The sequence below is a fragment of the Bison bison genome, unplaced genomic scaffold, assembly GCF_000754665.1.
Source record: "Bison bison bison isolate TAMUID 2011002044 unplaced genomic scaffold, Bison_UMD1.0 scf7180017864304, whole genome shotgun sequence".
NCBI classification, from domain to species: Eukaryota; Metazoa; Chordata; class Mammalia; order Artiodactyla; family Bovidae; genus Bison; species Bison bison.
In genome coordinates this window covers 13,509,926-13,528,513 of record NW_011494876.1, presented here as the reverse complement: position 1 = coordinate 13,528,513, position 18,588 = coordinate 13,509,926, and the positions used below count along the sequence as shown (strand labels likewise).

Below are 18,588 nucleotides of genomic sequence, written 5' to 3'. Positions count from 1 at the left end.
TATTAACTAGGCTGCCAGGTGTTTACAAGAGTGCCTGAAAAATTCAAACCCTTAATGAAACAAAATTATTTTAATTATTATTGATGGGTTCTTTTCCTTATTAGAGAAAGTGTGAAAGATGTAACTTAAGTAGCACTGTTCCAGAAGCAGAGCTGGCACATATGAGGTTTACCACATTAGGCTTGCCAGATGTGGCCACGTCCACCTTTTCCCTCGGGACTACGTAATGTACCTGAGCAACACTGCAGTCGGAAGATGACCTTCGAGCAGGGCTGAGGTGGTCTTTCTGTGGTTTCGCTGGTCCCGCTGGACCCAGAGAAGCTCTCCTCACTGCAGGGCCTGAAAAAGTGACCACCCCCAGCAGTTCTTTGTGGTGGACTGGCCTCAACAGAAGAGTGCTTTGTACTGGGGTACAGAAGATACCCCAGCAAGGGCCAGCCTAAAGGAACTCAGACAGCATATTCATCATCATTCTGGTGCTGGGGACACCTCAGCTCAAATCTCAGCTCCAGGTCTGTAAGTGTCGTGACCTTGGGCAAGTTACTTAACCCCTCTGACCCTCAGTCTCCTCAGCTGAAAAATATGAAATGAGATAATGCCCTCAAAATGCTTACCATAATGTTTGAGCCACTGTCAGCATTCAATAAATGGAAACTGCTAGAATATGTTGTCTTTAGATAACAGCAATAGGAATGATCGCAGCCCTCAGCCCAGGGCAGCACCATTCTCCTGGCTTCCTCTCTCTGTTCCTGAGAAGAGAGCACTTCCTTGACCAACAGACTCTAAACATGGAAACAAATTAAACTCTCACTTGATTGCTTTCCTGTCTGAAATTTCCCAGGCGTTACTGCCATTCAAAGCTCTCTTGCTCTGTTTTTAGTATCCTTCTTCCTTTTAATAACACAAGTTCCAGATCCAACACTATGCTCATTTTTTAAAAGGCTTGACTAGGAAATTTCAAAAATTCTTCTGAATTGGTTTCCCAAATGGATTACTGATACTGGAAATTGAGCAACACCAATAGCCTCCTTTAGATGAAGGAAACAGAATAATGTTACCTGAGGGGAAGATCTCTTCCTGTGACTGTTTCAGTCGCCTCCTCTCTCTTGCTGATAATGGTCGGTCCTTTTAAAGAAAGTTAGAGTTACTTCCATTCCTACTCACGACTCTTGTTTCTTTTTAGGGGCCACGCCACACAGCATGCAGGATCTAAGTTCCCTGAACAGGAATCAAACCTGCACGCCCGGCACTGGACCTAGTCTTAACCACTGGACCACCTGGGAAGTCTTCCCTATTCACTCTTCTTATAACACCTACAGTATATGACACATCATCCAGCACTACAGGAAAGAGCACAGCACAAAGCTTTAAGGAGTGTCCCTTTTTTTCATTTTTAAAAATTCATCCATATATGTATGTATCTTTGGCTGTGACGGGCCTTCATTGCTGTGCGGGCTTTTCTCTGGCTGCAGAGAGCAGGGGCTACTCTCTACTCGTGTTACGCGGGCTTCTCACTGTGGTGGCTTCTCTTGTTGCAGAGCACAGGTTCTAGGGCCCACAGGCTTCAGCTGTTGTGGCACAGAGGCGCACGGGCTTCAGTAGTTGCGGCACTCAGGCTTAGCTGCCCTGTGGCATGTGGAATCTTCCCAGAGCAGGGATCGAATCCATGTCCCCCACATTGGCAGGCTAATTCTTAACCATTGGACTACTTCCGTGAAGGGAAGTCTGGAGTGGCCATTTGAAACTAGTTCACATCAGGGTTACAACTACTTGCTAGGATGATCAGAGCCCTCATTTCTAGGAAAAACTCATTTGTCTAAGGGGAAATGGGAATTCTGCTTTCCTACACTCAGAATCCACTTGGTCTCCTTAATTAAGTAGACCTGACCAGATTTGGAATGATAGAATCTGTCCAGTTCAATCAAAGCTTCTGTTGAGAATCACAAATTTGCACTTTCCAGTGTTTGGCAAAAAGCAGACCTAAGATGTTTTCATATAAAACCTCACAATATAAGCAGGGTTTATTTTACCAAAAAGCTTTATAATAAGGTTTTTTTAAAAAATCCAACATATACTCTCACAAACCTTTGATGATGCTATCTCACTGCCCCTCGAACTGTTCACAGATCCAGTGACCACTCTACTTTGGTTTTCAGCATCTTTTTGTGTTGATATACATTCCATTTTTCCAACAGTGGGAAGAGAAGGCAAAAGGCAAGGCGGAGTCTCTTGGAACTTAAATAATTAACAAAGAGGGGGAGATTATAAATTTCATATACTATCCACCTGCAAAGGTCACCCATGGGTACATTTATGTATTTGTCAGTGATTCCCTCAGAACTTTAAAACATTGTATTTTGGTGGGAAAGAAACTCAGCCAAAAGTGAATGACCATTTAAGAAACCATACAGAGAGGATACCTGTGAAAGTTACTTCCAGAAATGAGAGGGTGACACGATCTCATGCAGAAGCTGAGGGAGAAACTATTCATTAACATGACATACGAGGAATCAGAGATTCATCTTTGTCGGCCTGTCCCTTTAACTCTCAAAATGAACGGTCCATCCTTGCTGGAGAAGGTACAATTCTTACTTTGCTTCCAACTCACTGACATTTAACAATTAATACTTAGCCTTTCTACCTTTCTCCGTATGTTCCTCAGATTTTGTATGTACCTTTTTGGCACATCATTCTAAATAGAAATGGAGCTTCCTAAAATCTGTTTCACAAGCAGCAGCACAGTGACTTATTCCAATGAGGTCTCTGCTGACCTGTCTCTTTTCTCCACTGTGCTCAGCGTGTTCTCTTTTCTTCTGCCGCCGCTGTCGAGACTGGGAAGGTTCAGACCCAGAGCTGTGTGGCTGTAAAGCTGGGTGGATTCTGTCCTGTTTTCCTGTAACACATTCACCACCAACTTGATCCTTAAAGACAGAAAAATGAAATAAACAAACAAAAAACCAAAGTAGAATAGTGAAATAGTCTTTTGAACTTCTAAATGGCCGAACCCTCCATATCTATTTTTAAAATTAAAAATGAAAGCAGGAACTGTCTTTCTCAAAATGAATGCTTATTTTCAGTGTTGATAGGCAAAGACAAAATGCTGGCATCAGTTATCTATGTATTCTGGGTTTTCTTCTCTTTTCCCAAATAAAAATAATTTTTTCAGTTACTCTGTTATAACCTGAAACTTCCGATGTTCAATAAAAAATCTTTTATAACTTTTAATAGGTGTTCTATTCAGAAAACTAACAAATGTTTTTAATATACACATACTTCCCATGTAAACATTAGTTCTGCGGATGTCCTCTGTAAACACCATGAAAACACCACGAGTTTGGATTTAGATGGAGTCACATCTCCCTGAACCTTTGTTTCCTCATCTACAAATGGGTACAATGCTTCATACTGATCATGTGAATAATGGAGGATTAGAGAAGACTGGGCACGATAATACTTAAGACCATATCTAGCACATATTAGATGCTCAGGAATCAGGAGCAATTTCTAGCAGTAGTAAAGATAAAATAAATTAACTTTTAAATTATAAAGATCACCAAGGACTTGGTATTTTATTTGGATAGCTGGTTTGAGAAACCAAACATTAAAACAAAATAGCTTCTTACATTAATTTTTAATTTTTAACTATCAGAATATCTAAGTTTTCAAGAAGATGGACACTGGTAATCAAATGTCATTTAATCAACACATTTTTATCAAAAAGCCCACTATGTGGTACATGTTAGAAAGAAAAAGGAAAAATGTGACATGCTAGCTAAACAAGGATGTTATGTGTTAGTCGCTCAGTTGGGTCTGACTCTTAGTGACCCTATGGACTATGGACCACCAGGCTCCTCTGTCCATGGAATTCTCTAGGCAAGAATACTAGAATGGGTAGTCATTCACTTCTCCAGGTGATCTTCCCAACCTAGAGATCAAATCACGGTCTCCTGCATTGCAGGCAGATTCTTTACCATCTGAGCCAACAGGACCCAGATAATAAAAATGAGTGATTTAATTCTTAAAAGTGAAATAAATGTTTCTCTGCTGGTATTAAGTATAGAATATTTAAAGCTTACACATACAAGAGTAACTGTTCAAATGAATTAAGGAGTTTTTCCATGAAATCCAATTGGTCTTGAAAAAAAAGTCTTCCACTGTTATCAACAACAATACAATAACAACAACAACAAAAAAGATGCCAGACATGAAATTCTATCAAACAAAACAAAAAACCTTGCCCTCTAAAGCCTGATGTAAGAAACACATTTATCAGGAACAAAACAAGAATATAAATTCTTATCACTTCTATTCAACAATGTATTAGAGGTTCTAGCCAGGGCAATTAGACAAGAAAAAACAAAGTAAGAAATACAGATTAAAAAGAAAAAAGGATCTCAATTTGTAGACGATGTGATATTATATTCAGAGAATTCTAAGAAATACATTATTAAAAGGTTATTAAACCAATAAATGAGTTAAGCAAGGCTATAGGATAAAAATTTAATATATAAAAATTAATAATATTTCTATACCAAGCAATATACACTATGAAAATGAAATTATGAAAACAATTCCATTTACAATAGAATCAGAATTTAACAAAAAAAGTACAAGACTGGGACTTTCCTGGTGGCCCAACGGTTGAGAGCCTGCCTTCCAGTTCAGGGCACACAAGTTCAATTGCTAATCGGGAAACTAAGACCCCACATTCTGGCTTTCTTTCTACCCAGTTACCCATTCATTTGGAAGACTAAAGACGAATGATGCAGAAACAGGAACAAAACACACTAATGGAGAATTGCAAGTACCCTATAAGAGGGCAAAGAAGGGATCTAAGAATTCCTCAGGTCCTATCCTTTGGTTCTGTTACATTTAAACTCTTACATGGAAATAACAGATTTTCCTAAAAGCACAAGAACACAACCCACATCTTTGTAACTGCACTGTTCAATCCTCTCTCTGAAACCAACACCTTGTGCATGTCACTCACCTGGTCTTTTGGTAAATTTTGGTCTTTGTTTAGGGGCTGCAGAGGCTTCATTGGGTCATTCCTTTCTCCAGTGACACAGTGAGAGGACGATGTGGGAATTCGGTTTCCAGGTAGAGCACTGGATTTACTGTTCTGCAACATCTCCGTCACTTGAGAAACATTACATTTACCTTCCAGTTCATTAGAGGCATCTAGGTGCCCTGGTGGGTTCTCTTGAACTAAGCCGTCATTCATTGAGTTCCTCCTCTCTGTAGGTAAGATGTCAATATTCACCCTACTGATTGTGGCTAGTGAGTCCACAGTATTGCTTATGTCTGGTTTGTAGATGTGGTCTTTCAGACTTGTGGGTATCTTCAAGGGGCCAATGACTACAGGTTTCTCCTGGAACAAACATTTGTCTTCACCCTGAGTGAAAACACGCTTCCAAGTTATTATATACACCATATAAAAAATTTAACTCAAAATGGTGCTGCAAGTTCCTCAGGAAGTTAAACATGGAATAATCATAAGGCCCAACAATCCCACTCCAAGGTATATGCCCCAAGAACTAAAAGTACAGACTCAAACAGGTATTTCTACACCAATGTTTATAGCAGCAGTATTCACAATGGCAAAAGATGAAACAATCCAAATGGCCATTAGCAGGCGAATGATTAAATAAATATGGTGTATACATATAACGGAATATTATAAAGCCATAGAAAGGAATGAAGTTCTGATAACATGCTACAATATGAATAACCTTTGAAAACTTGCTAAGTGGAATAAACTAGGAGCTAGACATAGAGGAAAAAATGTGTATGATTACATTTATATGAGGCACCTAAAATAGGCAAATTCAGAGACAGAAAGTAAGTTTGTCTGCCAGGGTTACCGGAGTTTGGGAGTAGGAGCAACAGGGAGCAACATTTCTGTTCGGAATGATGAAAGGTTTTGGAAGATATGGTGAAAGGCAGCACAACATTGTGAATGTAATTAAGACTACTGAATTGTATGCTTTAAAATGGTACAAAATGAAATTAATTGGTTAAAAATGGTATAAATGCCAAATTTTACATTGCATATGCAGGAGACGTGGGTTCGATCTCTGGGTTAGGAAAATCCCCTGGAGAAGGAAATAGCAACCCACTTGAGTATTCTTGCCCGGGAAATCCCATGGACAGAGAGGCCTGGTGGGCTACAGTCCATGGGGTCACAAAGAGTTGGACACAACTTAGCAACTAAACAACAAATATTTTATGATAATACAAAATTGTGAATGGATCAATATGTAAATATATGAGCTAAAACTATAAAAATCCTGTAAGAAAACACAGGCATATATCTTCATGACCTTGGATTTGGCAAGGGATTCTTAGATATGAGTATGGGCAACAAAAGAAAAAACTATGTATTAGACTTCATCAAAATTGAAAATTGTGCATAAGAGAATATTATCTATCAAGATATTGAAAGGACAACCTACAGAACAGAAGGAGATATTTCTAAATCATATATCTACTGAGGGTCTAGTATCCATACTATACAAAGAACTCTTAGGACTCAACCATAAAAAAAAAAATCCAATTAAAAATGGGCAAAGGACTTAATAGATATTTCTCCAAAGAAGGCTTTCAAATAGCCAAAAAGTTCTATATCATTAGTCAAGGGCAAATCAAAATTACAATAACATACCACTTCACATCCACTAGGATGGCTAGAATTGGAAAAATAGAAAATAACAAGAGTTGGTGAAGTTGAAGAGAAATTGGATTTCTCAGGAATTTCTGGTAAAAATGTGAAATGAAACACTAATGAAAAACAGTATGGTCACTGCTCAAAAAGTTAAACATCAATTACCACATGACCCAGCAATTCCCTTCCTAGATATTACACCCAAAAGAATTAAAAACAGATACTCAAACAAATATTGTACACAAGTGTTCGCAGCAATAGCCAAAAGGTGAAAACAACCCAATATCTACCAGTGAATGAATGGATAAACAAATTATGGTATACAAATCCAATGGAGTATTACTCAGACATAAAAATAAATGAAGTATTGATACATACTACCTGGATGAACCTCAAAAACATGTTAAGTGAAAGAAGTCAGACACAAAAGTTTACATATTGTATGATTCCATTTATAGCAAATATTCAGAACAGGCAAACCCGTACAAACAGAAAACACACAGGTGTTTTATAGGGACTGGACGGAGGAGGGAATGAGCAGTGACAACTTAATGAGTACGGGGTTTCCTTCTGGGTGGAGAAACTGATTTGGAACGATGTGACAGAGGCGATGGCTACACAGTACTGTGAATATAATGAATGCGATTAACTGTTCACTGTAAAATGGTTAATTTTATTTTATATAAATTTCACCTCAATTACAAAAACCTTCTTGAAGTTATTACAGCACTGACTTCACCAACATTTTATTAATAATAGGCATTTGATTAACTTCCCCAGTATTCCTTCTTTATACTATAAAATTAACAGAAATCTAATGAAACTTAATCATTTCACATAGAATAACTAGCTTAGGTAACCTATCATTTTAATAATTTCTAGAACACATATCCTTTAAAAAGAGACATACCATTACATATGTCTTGGAGCTCTCAGAAGAGTGTGATTGAAGGGGAACTACTTCATGACTTAATTCAGCCTTTCCAGGAACCACTGCAGCCACAGGCTTGGATTTAGAGTCACCATTTTTAACATTATTTTTGGAGGTTTTTCTTTATGAGGAAGAAAGAGGGAAAAGTTATTATTAATACAATGAAGTTTAAAGGTTTCTATATATGTGAGGAAATGTGCATACATGTTACAACTCCTTTGTAGAACTTCTCCTTTTTTTTTCCTTCTTTTATTTTTTGGCCACACCACACAGCTTGCGAGATCTTAGTTCCCTGACAAGAGATAGAACCTGGGCCTCCTGCAGTGGATGTCTGGAATCCTAACCACTGGACTGCCAGGGAATTCCCATATAACTGCTCCTTTTATGGAGAAAAGTCTTCTAAAAACCAGGGAGCATTCAACAAAACACTTGACCAGTAATCTTCAAAAACAATGATGGTCATGAAAAACAAAGAAACTAAGAAACTGTCAGAGATCCAAGTTGACTAAAGAGAAATGAGGAGTAAAATGGTATGCTGGACTGGATCCTAAAGCAAAAAGAAGGACATTAGTAGAAAAACTGGTGAAAGCCAAATAAAGTCTGTAGTTTAGTTAACATCAGATACTGATGCTTTCTTAGTTCTGACAAATGTACCATGGTAATATAAGATGTTGACAAGGGGAACTGAGTGAGGGTTATATAGAAGCTCTCTGCTTTATTTCTGCAACTTTTCTGTAAATATAACATTGTCCTAAAATTTTACATCTATGAAAAATTGCCTCACAGTTAGAAATACCAGGATTATTTTCAAGTTTCACGTTTGTAATAACACACAACTGCTCTGCCAAGTTTAAAAGTAAAATGATTAGTATACTCAGCCTTGACTTGCAGAATAAATGTTTACAGGAATAATATCCCCAACTGTTTTACAATGGAGCTAAACCTTTGGAGAATTCAAGGAGAGCATGAAGACCAAAGGTACAGAAGGCCAAAGGTCTGCTGGTGGTAAATTATAGGCAATGTAAACAAAAATATGATCCTCCTTTATTCCCTGGGGCCTTTCTAACATTGCCTCCGAATTAACAAGTCAAAAGGCAGAGACTGTGAAGGTCTTGTCCAGCTCTAAGTCTTAGATCCTGGAACACCTATTCAGTGAAGGTAGGACCTGCAAGTCAAAGAATTCTATATGAGTGAAGAAGGAACCTTATAAAAGCCCTATGAAATTTGAGTACTATTTTTTAAATGCGACTATTATCTTACACAGCACATAATGTAATAGGCTTCTTAGATGATCTGTCATTTTAATATGATTTGTGAAACATAATCCTTTTAAAGGACTCATACTCAATATGCTTTGGAACTCTCAGAGGAATGTGAAAGTGATTCCTCCAATGGTTTTCCAGATTTCTGAGTTTACCAATTAAGCAAATCTCAACACTTGTTCTAATCATGCAATTCTACTTCATGTTTTTAAAAAACTCATCATAAATTATCACACATGAAAATTATAAAAACCACCCTCTTTTATTCCATCTATTTAGCCCAGCTATTTGCAAGGGAAATATCTTACGCCTTCGTGGCCTCCAAAAACAAGGATATTTGGCGCTTTATGTAAGGCTGCCTCAAGATGCTCCTCACAGAAGGTCTTTCTTCAGGTCTCTTGCTCAGCATAGTTCTTATCAGTTCTGCCAGCTCTGGGCTGTAATCTTTTGGCATTGGTGGCAGCTACAAAGAGAAATCAAACCACAGGGATGACTAACAGTCTTAAGAAAAGTAAAAGACAGTAGAGATTTCCCAATGTACATTTTTTAAAATCATTATCCACAGGAGCAAAAAATAGCCAGCATCTTAGTTTACAGAAAGCTGACCTGGCATCTTGGTTATAACAGCAAGTTGTACAATTATAACATTTATCTTTCAAACCACCAATTCCATTTGAGGACTGTCTCCTTTATAAACAAGAGCATGAGTTCCTAAAGATTTAGATGCCAGGATGTCCACTTCAGTGTTGTTCTTGTAGTAGTGAATGACTGGAAACAACGTAAATGGCCATCCACAGGGTACCTGGGGAATAGAGTATGGTGTGTGTGTGTGTGTGCATGCACGTGCATTCAGCCATATCCAACTCTTTGCGACCCCACAGACTGTAGCCCACCAGGCTCCTCTGTCCATGGGACTTCCCAGGCAAGAATACTGCAGTGAGTTGCCATTTCCTACTCCAGGGAATCTTCCGGATCCAGAGGTTAAACCTGTGTCTCGTGTTGTATAAAAGGAGAGAGGGTTAGCGCTCCCCTTGACAAGGATGGAAGAGGCTCTCGGGCCTGACAACATGCATACGGTTAAGGCATTGCCACCTACTTCCTGGCATCTAACCACTGTTTTTCCATTTCATGCCAGTCAGAATGGCTGCTATCCAAAAGTCTACAACCAATCAATGCTGGAGAGGGTGTGGAGAAAAGGGAATCCTCTTACACTGTTGGTGGGAACGCAAACTAGTACAGCCACTATGGAGAACAGTGTGGAGATTCCTTAAAAAACTGGAAATAGAACTGCCATATGACCCAGCAATCCCACTGCTGGGCATACCACCAAGGAAACCAGAATTGAAAGAGACACGTGTACCCCAATGTTCATCGCAGCACTGTTTATAATAGGCAGGGGATGGAAGCAACCTAGATGTCCATCAGCAGATGAATGGATAAGAAAGCTGTGGTACATATACACAATGGAGTACTCAGCCATTAAAAAGAATACATTTGAATCAGTTCTAATGAGGTGAATGAAACTGGAGCCTATTATACAGAGTGAAGTAAGCCATAAAGAAAAACACCAATACAGTATACTAATGCATATATATGGAATTTAGAAAGATGGTAACGATAATCCTGTATGCGAGACAGCAAAAGAGACACAGATGTATAGAAGAGTCTTTTTGACTCTGTGGGAGAGGGCGAGGGTGGGATGATTTGGGAGAATGGAATTGAAACATGTACAATACCATATGTGAAATGAATCACCAGTCCAGGTTCGATGCATGAGACAGGGTGCTCGGGGCTGGTGCACTTGGATAACCCAGAGGGATGGTACGGGGAGGGAGGTGGGAGGGGGGTTCAGGATGGGGAACACGTGTACACCCGTGGCGGATTCATATTGATGTATGGCAAAACCAATACAATATTGTAAAGTAATTAGCCTCCAATTAAAATAAATAAATTTATATTAAAAAAATAAATAAATAAACCTGCGTCTCTTGCATCTCCTGCATTGGCAGGTGGATTCTTTACCACTAGTGCCACCTGGGAAGTCCCATACCCTCCTAATAAAATACCAGGTAGCCTTTAAAAAAATAAAAGCCTTACAGATACCAACCTGGAAAGATGTCCCTCATATGCTAAGTCAGAAAAGCGGGTTGTGTACAACAGTGCGTGTAGCCTGACTTCACTTCAGTTACTTTTTTAAACATACACACCCAGAGCAAAGTCTGCATAAAGACAGGGAAAGCCAGGAAGGCTATGCAACAAATGGTCACCAATGGTTATCTCCAAAGAATGGAAATGGATGACAACGGAGAGAAATTTCACCCCTTTCCTTTTTGGTTCTTTAGTGGAATTATTAAGTAGTGGATGTAAAAAGCAAATTTTACTTTTGATGTGTTTTTTAATTTTTTTTTCAAATTAAAACATTAAATATGTCTTGGTGTAATATTAAAATCAGTAAGTGATTCATAGCCTCAAAACTTAAAGGTGTGTGGATGCCTGATACTGCAGACAGCAACAAGTCTCATGAAATTCATATATAAAATTTGTCACTCTAGCATCTATCTAGTGATTATGATTATCAAAGGAACAACAAGTTCAGACAGAGCAGACTCATTGTAAATGGGGTTCATTTAACCATAAGGTACTTAGGAGACACTACCAATAGGCTCAGGGCATGTGCACATCCTGAGGCTCTAAGGTTGCGGTTTTCAAGAAGCCAATTCTTCAGACCCACTCAGCCACCTTAAATTAATATCAAGGAAAGATCAGTTCCTTCTCCTATAGTTCAACCTTCCCCACACATGGGACCCACCATTCTTAACTATCCACCCAACTATCCCTTTTACCAGTAGCTACTTTCAAAGTTAGATTAAATTAACCTTGTTCCGTATATTAAAAACAATTAGTTCCAAAATATTCTTTACCTTTCCTTCAATAATCCGATAAACTAAAGAATTCATGTCTTTTGCATTGAAAGCATGCTTCAGGGTGGCCATTTCATAAACACAGCATCCCAGAGCCCAAACATCAGACTAGAAAAAAAAATTAGTAAATGGTGAAATATCAGAATGCCTTATTTACATTTTCCTCTTTAAAAAAAAAGACATTTTCCTTAAATTGATTCACAGAGAATTCTTCTGACTTAATATTCTGATGGATTCTAAAATTATGACTACTGCCCTAGAGACAAGGTGAGCTGGCAGAAACAGTCCAATCCTACCTTGTAGTTGTAGGGTTTGTTCGAAAACAGTTCAGGGCTCATATAGTACGGTGTGCCAATGAGGGTGCTAGCCATGTCACAGTGGTTCTCAAGCACGCGGGCAATTCCAAGGTCACCCACTTTGATGATATTTGTTCTTGTCAGGAAGACATTTTGGGTTTTTAGATCTCGGTGGAGGATGTGTTTTTCATGTAAATACTGAAGAAAAAGAACATTGTATTCAATATAAATACACTTGTCAACTTATTTTTGACTTCTTATATACCATCAACAACTGTGTAAGTTAAAGAGCCTTAGTTACCTATACATCAAAACATTATTGCTATATAGTCTGTAAACAAAAGGTCTAATTCACAACTTTCCAAAGTAAGAAATTAAGTTCTATGCATTAATTTGCCCAACTTCCTTCATAATTGTTCCCTGGTGCCTTGACAGTCATACCACCTAGCATTATACAGACCCAGTTAAAAAGCATGCTTTCAAACTGCCATTGAAGGTAGACAACTTAGACAAAGTTAGATGAACATTCCTCTCAGGCTCATGAAATCTTCAGGTTAATAATGTTTTCAACTATAATAACATCACTTTTATTTAGAGTGAAAAAACTTATATTTAAACACAGTAAACTCTGGACAAGTCAGACTAGTCCCAGAGTGACATTTCACAAACAGTCTCACTTTTGAAAATATGTACATTAAAACACAAACATATTTCACATTTATGCTAACTCTGCCACAGCAGAGGTAAAGCCCAAAGCCCCAGAGTTTAGGCACATTAATTAGCTTAACCACCATTCAGTACGATGCAGCTGACCAACAGATAACAAATACGGTCATTCTTTGGTTTTTCTCAATTAAGTGCCCTTAAAATGGATTTTGCTATAATATTTAAATGAATAAAGAACTATCTTCCCCAGCCATCAGATAAAATACATGTCTGCTTCAATACAGTATTTGCTTATTCAGAAATATTCCAATGCTAAAGCAAGAGGGACTAGGTCATCATAATTGGAGTTTTTAAACGTCTTTTCTTTTTTTTTTCATGAATAAATCTGGGGAATCATTTCCCTAAAATCCCCCCAACCATCCTTCTGTCACCTTGGAGCAAGTGAAATGCTCTGAGTCCCGACAGTACCTGCAGAGCCATGGCGATCTGAACAAACCACTCCACCACCTGACTCTCAGGCAGAAGCCTCCCTTTCTGCTCTTTGAGCTTTCGGTACAGATCACCTCCTTCACAGAAGCCCATGACGATGTACAGCAAACCGTCCCCACCCTCCCACGACTCCTTGTAGGTGACAATGTTGGGATGCTTCAGCTGAGACAAGAGCTGAGCTTCCTGTTCAGCAGCTCGCCGCTCTCGGCTGGAGGCATTTCGGAGGTTCAGCTTTTTGATGACATACTGCAAAGAAAACACATGTTTTTACAATATGGAAACAAACATACAGTATTATAGATTCAAACATATTTAAGGTGTCTCCTAAGTGTCCTCAAAAACAACCTTGTGGAGACTGCTACATAACCTATTTATTATTCACAAAGCACTAAATTGGGGAAAACATTTGTTATCATTAACGATACTTTTTACAGGTTAGACTTAGAGCAGGGTATGGGGTCACAAAAAAATTTACACTTTCCATCTGCATTTTACAATTTCATTAGTGGTTAAAAATGAGTCCACATTAATATACCACTGAATCAATCATAAAATCTGTAGGAAGAGATTCTTTAACCTCTTAGTTCCTCCTACAAAGGTGCATAGAATATGACTTGAATATACATCTGCAGACAGAATGGGTTCATGGATCGCATTAGATTCTCAAAGGGATCCATGGTCAAATAAGGCTAAAAATCACTTATCCTCAATGTCCAAAACCATTCTTACTTAAAAAAAAAAAAAAAGTCAATGTCCTTCAGCACCTAATACATTGCCCTTGATCAACTGATATACCAAACAATTCATTATTCAACAAACACCATAAATGTGTTTTGCAAAATGTAAACTACTGCTCAACCATGACGTGCTATTATTACTACCAGTATTGCATCCTCAGCTCAAAAAGTCCCCACTCCTCACTGCCCAATGAATAAATCTCTTCTGCCTGCACTGGTGTTCCAGGCAGAGTGACCAGCACCTGAAACAAGGCAAAACAGGCAAGATGACCTTATACTTATGGGGACATCTCCTCCCAGTTTGTCTGGGGCAGTCACATCGTCCTGGTGTAATTATTAATAGTGCCTCCTTTCAGTTTTCAAATTGTCCCAGTTTGTCCCAATACATTACATGCTCATCTTTTTTATAAACCACGTTAAAGAACTGGTTCATGATCCTGAGGGTACTGGGATAAAGTGCAACATTAGAGGCATGTTTCAGAATGATCATTGAGACAATAATGAAAATGATGAATTGGAGAAGGGCAAGTATAATGACAGGGAGGACAAGCCGGAGGCTATGGCCACAGCTTAACTAGAGATAATGATGTCCTGGATGGGAAAGGTACCCGTGGAGATGAAAAGAGGCCAGCTGGCTTAGTGGACAGACAAATAAGGTGGTGGGAATGAGGGAAGGGAAAGGGGGATCCCAGAATGACTCCCAGGTATCCAGCTTGGGCAATGGGATGGTTGGTGGTGCTACTCCCTGAAATGGGGACCGGGAGAGCAGGTGTGGAGGAAAGGTAAGAAGCTGAGTTTTAAGAGTTCAGTGGTCTCCAGGTCAGATGGAGTATGGGGCCCTTCAATGAAAGAGAAATCATTTCAGTTCAGTCACTCAGTCGTGTCCAACTCTTTGTGACCCCACGGACTGCAGCATGCTAGGCTTCCCGGTCCATCACCAACTCCCGGAGTTTACTCAAACTCACGTCCATCAAGTTGGTGATGCGATCCAACCACCGAATCCTCTGTCGTCCCCTCCTCCTGCCTTCAATCTTTCCCAGCATCAGGGTATTTTCAAATGAGTCAGTTCTTTGCATCAGGTGGCCAAAATATTGGAGTTTCAGCTTTAGCATCAGTCTTTCCAATGAATATTCAGGATTTCCTTTAGGATGGACTGGTTGGATCTCCGAGCAGTCTAAGGGACTCTCAAGAGTCTTCTCCAATACCACAGTTCAAAAGCATCAATTATTCAGTGCTTAGCTTTCTTTATAGTCCAACTCTCACACCCATACCAGAGAAAGCAATGGTACCCCACTCCAGTATTCTTGCCTGGAAAATCCCATGGATGGAGGAGCCTAGTAGGCTGCAGTCCATGGGGTCCTGAAGAGTCAGACACAACTGAGCGACTTCACTTTAACTTTTTACGTTCATGCACTGGAGAAGGAAGTCAACCCACTCCAGTGTTCTTGCCTGGAGAATTCCAGGGACGGGGGAGCCTGGTGGGCTGCCATCTATGGGGTCACACAGAGTCGGACACGACTGAAGCGACTTAGCAGCAGCAGCTGCACATCCATACGTGACTACTGGAAAAACCATAGCCTTGACTAGACTGTCCTTTGTTGGCAAAGTAATGTCTTTGCTTTTAAACATGCTGTCTAGGTTGGTCATAACTTTTCTTCCAAGGAGTAAACGTCTTTTAATTTCATGACTGCAATCATCATCTGCTGTGATTCTGGGACCCCAAAAATAAAGTCTGTCACTGTTTCCACTGTTTCCCCATCTATTTGCCATGAAGTGAGGGGACCAGATGACATGATCTTAGTTTTCTGAATGTTGAGTTTTGAGCCAACTTTTTCACTCTCCTCTTTCACTTGCAGCAAGTGGCTTTTTAGTTCTTTGCTTTCTGCCATAAGGGTAGTGTCATTTGCATATCTGAGGTTATTGATATTTCTCTCGGCAATCTTGATTTCAGCCTGTGCTTCATCAAGCCTGGCATTTCTCATGATGTACTCTGCATGTAAGTTAAACAAGCAGGATGACAATATACAGCCTTAAAGTACTCCTTTCCCAATTTGGAACCAGTCTGTTGTTCCATGTCCAGTTCTAACTGTTGCTTCTTGACCTGCATACAGATTACTCAGGAGGCAGGTAAGGTGGTCTGGCAGTCCCATGTCTTTCAGAATTTTCCACAATTTGTTGTGATTCACAAGTCAAAGGCTTTGGCCTAGTCAATAAAGCAGAAATAGATGTTTTTCTGGAACTCTCTTGCTTTTTTGATGATCCAACATATGTTGGCAATTTGATCTCTGGTTCCTCTGCCTTTTCTAAATCTAGCTTGAACATCTGGAAGTTCACAGTTCACATATTGTTGAAGCCTGGCTTGGAGAAATTTCAAGCATTACTCAGCTAGCATGTGAGATGAGTGCAATTGTGCAGTAGTTTGAGCATTCTTTGTCATTGCCTTTCTTTGGGACTGGAATGAAAACTGAACTTTTCCAGTCCTGTGGCCATTGCTGAGTTATCCAAATTTGCTGGCATATTGAGTGCAGGACTTTCACAGTATCATCTTTTAGGATGTGAAATAGCTCAACTGGAATGCCATCACCTCCACTAGCTTTGCTCAAAGTGATACTTCCTAAGGCCCACTTGACTTCACATTCCAGGATGTCTGGCTCTAGGTGAGTGATCACACCATCTTGGTTATCTGGGTCATTAAGATCTTTTTGTATCCCTCTGTGTATTCTTGCCACCTCTCCTTAATATCTTCTGTTTCTGTTAGGTCCATACCATTTCTGTCCTTTATTGTGCCCATCTTTGCATGAAATATTCCCCTGGTATCTCTAATTTTCTTGAAGAAATCTCTAGTCTTTCTCATTCTATTGTTTTCCTCTGTTTCTTTGCACTGATCACTGAGGAAGGCTTTATCTCTCCTTGATATTCTTTGGAACTCTGTGTTCAAATGAGTATAGCTTTCCTTTTCTCCTTTGGCTTTCACTTCTCTTCTTTTCATAGCTATTTGTAAGGCCTCCTCAGACAACCATTTTGACTTTTTGCATCAGGTGATGGCAAGAGTGAACATCGACATTTTAGGAATCCGTGAACTAAAATGGACTGGAATGGGTGAATTTAACTCAGATGACCATTATACCTACTACTGTGGGCAAGAATCCCTTAGGAGAAATGGAGTAGCCCTCACAGTCAACAAAAGAGTCTGAAATGCAGTACTTGGGTGCAATCTCAAAAATGACAGAATGATCTCTGTTCGTTTCCAAGGCAAATCATTCAATATCAGGGTAATCCAAGTCTATGCCCTGACCAGTAATGCTGAAGAAGCTGAAGCTGACCGGATCTATGAAGACCTACAAGATCTTCTAGAACACCCCAAAAACATGTCCTTTTCATTATAGGGGACTGGAATGCAAAAGTAGGAAGTCAAGAAATATCTGGAGTAACAGGCAAATTTGGCCTTGGAGTACAAAACAAAGCCAATCAAAGGCTAACACAGTTTGGCCAAGAGAACGCACTGGTCACAGCAAACACCCTCTTCTAACAACACAAGAGAAGATGCTACACATGGACATCACCAAATGGTCAACACAGAAATCAAATTGATTATAGTTTTTGCAGCCAAAGATGGAGAAGCTCTATACAGTCAGCAAAAACAAGACTTTAACAGAACTAGGTAAAAAAAAAAAACAAGACTGGGAGCTGATTGTGGCTCAGTTCATGAACTCCTTATTGCCAAATTCAGACTTAAATTGAAGAAATAGGGAAAACCACTAGATCATTCAGGTATGACCTAAATCAAATCCCCTACAATTATACAGTGGAAGTCACAAATAGATTCAAGGTATTAGATCTGATAGACAAGAGTGCCTGAAGAACTATGGATAGAGGTTTGTGACACTGTACAGGAGGCAGGGATCAAGACCATCCCCAAGAATCAGAAATGCAAAAAGGCAAAATGGCTGTCTGAAGAGGCCTTACAAATAGCTGACAAAAGAAGAAAGAGGAATACTTGCCAGGAATACTTGCCTTTAGGTCCTGGGAATGGATGCTCTCACGGAACTAAGGATAGCTGGGGAAAAGTGTGCAGATTAAGAAAGCCAACTACGACTACAAAGAGAATGCCAGGGAGTTCGGGGCGCATATGACAGGAAGGGCTGTCCTAGTCTTGATGGTCTGGGACGATTTTCCTGAGGAAGTACCATCCGAGGTGCGAGGTGCGTCCCCTTCACACAAGCGGGGCTCAGCCCTCGGACGGCGCCTTCGGAGAATCCCTGCCTGCCCCCTTCCCTTGCCGGGCCCCAACTCCGCCGACCTGCCTGCCGTCCCGCCGGTGCCTCACAAGCGTCACCTCCCCGTAGCTGCCTTTGCCCACGACACGCAGGTAGCAGTAGGCGGTCAGGGGCATGATCCTGGCGCGGACCCACAGTCGGGATGCGGCGGCAGAGGCGGGCGGGGCGGCGAGCGGCAGCGGGAGACTCCGCTCATGCCCGAGAGGATGTGGTACCCGCGGCCGCTGAGGCGCCCTTGCCCGGGCGCCAGAGCGGAGGCCCGACCCACCGCGACGCCGCTGCCATAGCGATCCCGGGGGGCGAGGCCCTGCGCATGCTCTGCGGCCTGGAGGACCTACCACAGAA

General features: G+C 40.2%; 1 protein-coding gene across 4 annotated transcripts in view; it reads right to left on the bottom strand.

The window, feature by feature from the left end:
• The window catches only part of NEK4 (NIMA-related kinase 4), a 28,662-nt gene extending 10,074 nt beyond the window's left edge, over positions 1 to 18,588 (bottom strand). For 2 of the 4 annotated variants that reach the window (XM_010851707.1, XM_010851709.1), the window contains exons 1-11: positions 18,271 to 18,559; positions 13,209 to 13,475; positions 12,075 to 12,272; positions 11,779 to 11,886; positions 9,166 to 9,320; positions 7,575 to 7,716; positions 4,991 to 5,395; positions 2,772 to 2,921; positions 2,086 to 2,235; positions 1,059 to 1,125; positions 233 to 339 (exon numbers count right to left, since the gene is read on the bottom strand). In XM_010851707.1, the coding sequence (XP_010850009.1) occupies positions 233 to 339; positions 1,059 to 1,125; positions 2,086 to 2,235; positions 2,772 to 2,921; positions 4,991 to 5,395; positions 7,575 to 7,716; positions 9,166 to 9,320; positions 11,779 to 11,886; positions 12,075 to 12,272; positions 13,209 to 13,322 (1,596 nt within the window). In that variant the 5' untranslated portion in view covers positions 13,323 to 13,475; positions 18,271 to 18,559. Of the gene's footprint in view, positions 1 to 232; positions 340 to 1,058; positions 1,126 to 2,085; positions 2,236 to 2,771; positions 2,922 to 4,990; positions 5,396 to 7,574; positions 7,717 to 9,165; positions 9,321 to 11,778; positions 11,887 to 12,074; positions 12,273 to 13,208; positions 13,476 to 17,980; positions 18,246 to 18,266 lie in introns of those variants that run through there. The other 2 variants (XM_010851706.1, XM_010851708.1) reach the window with 2 other exon arrangements.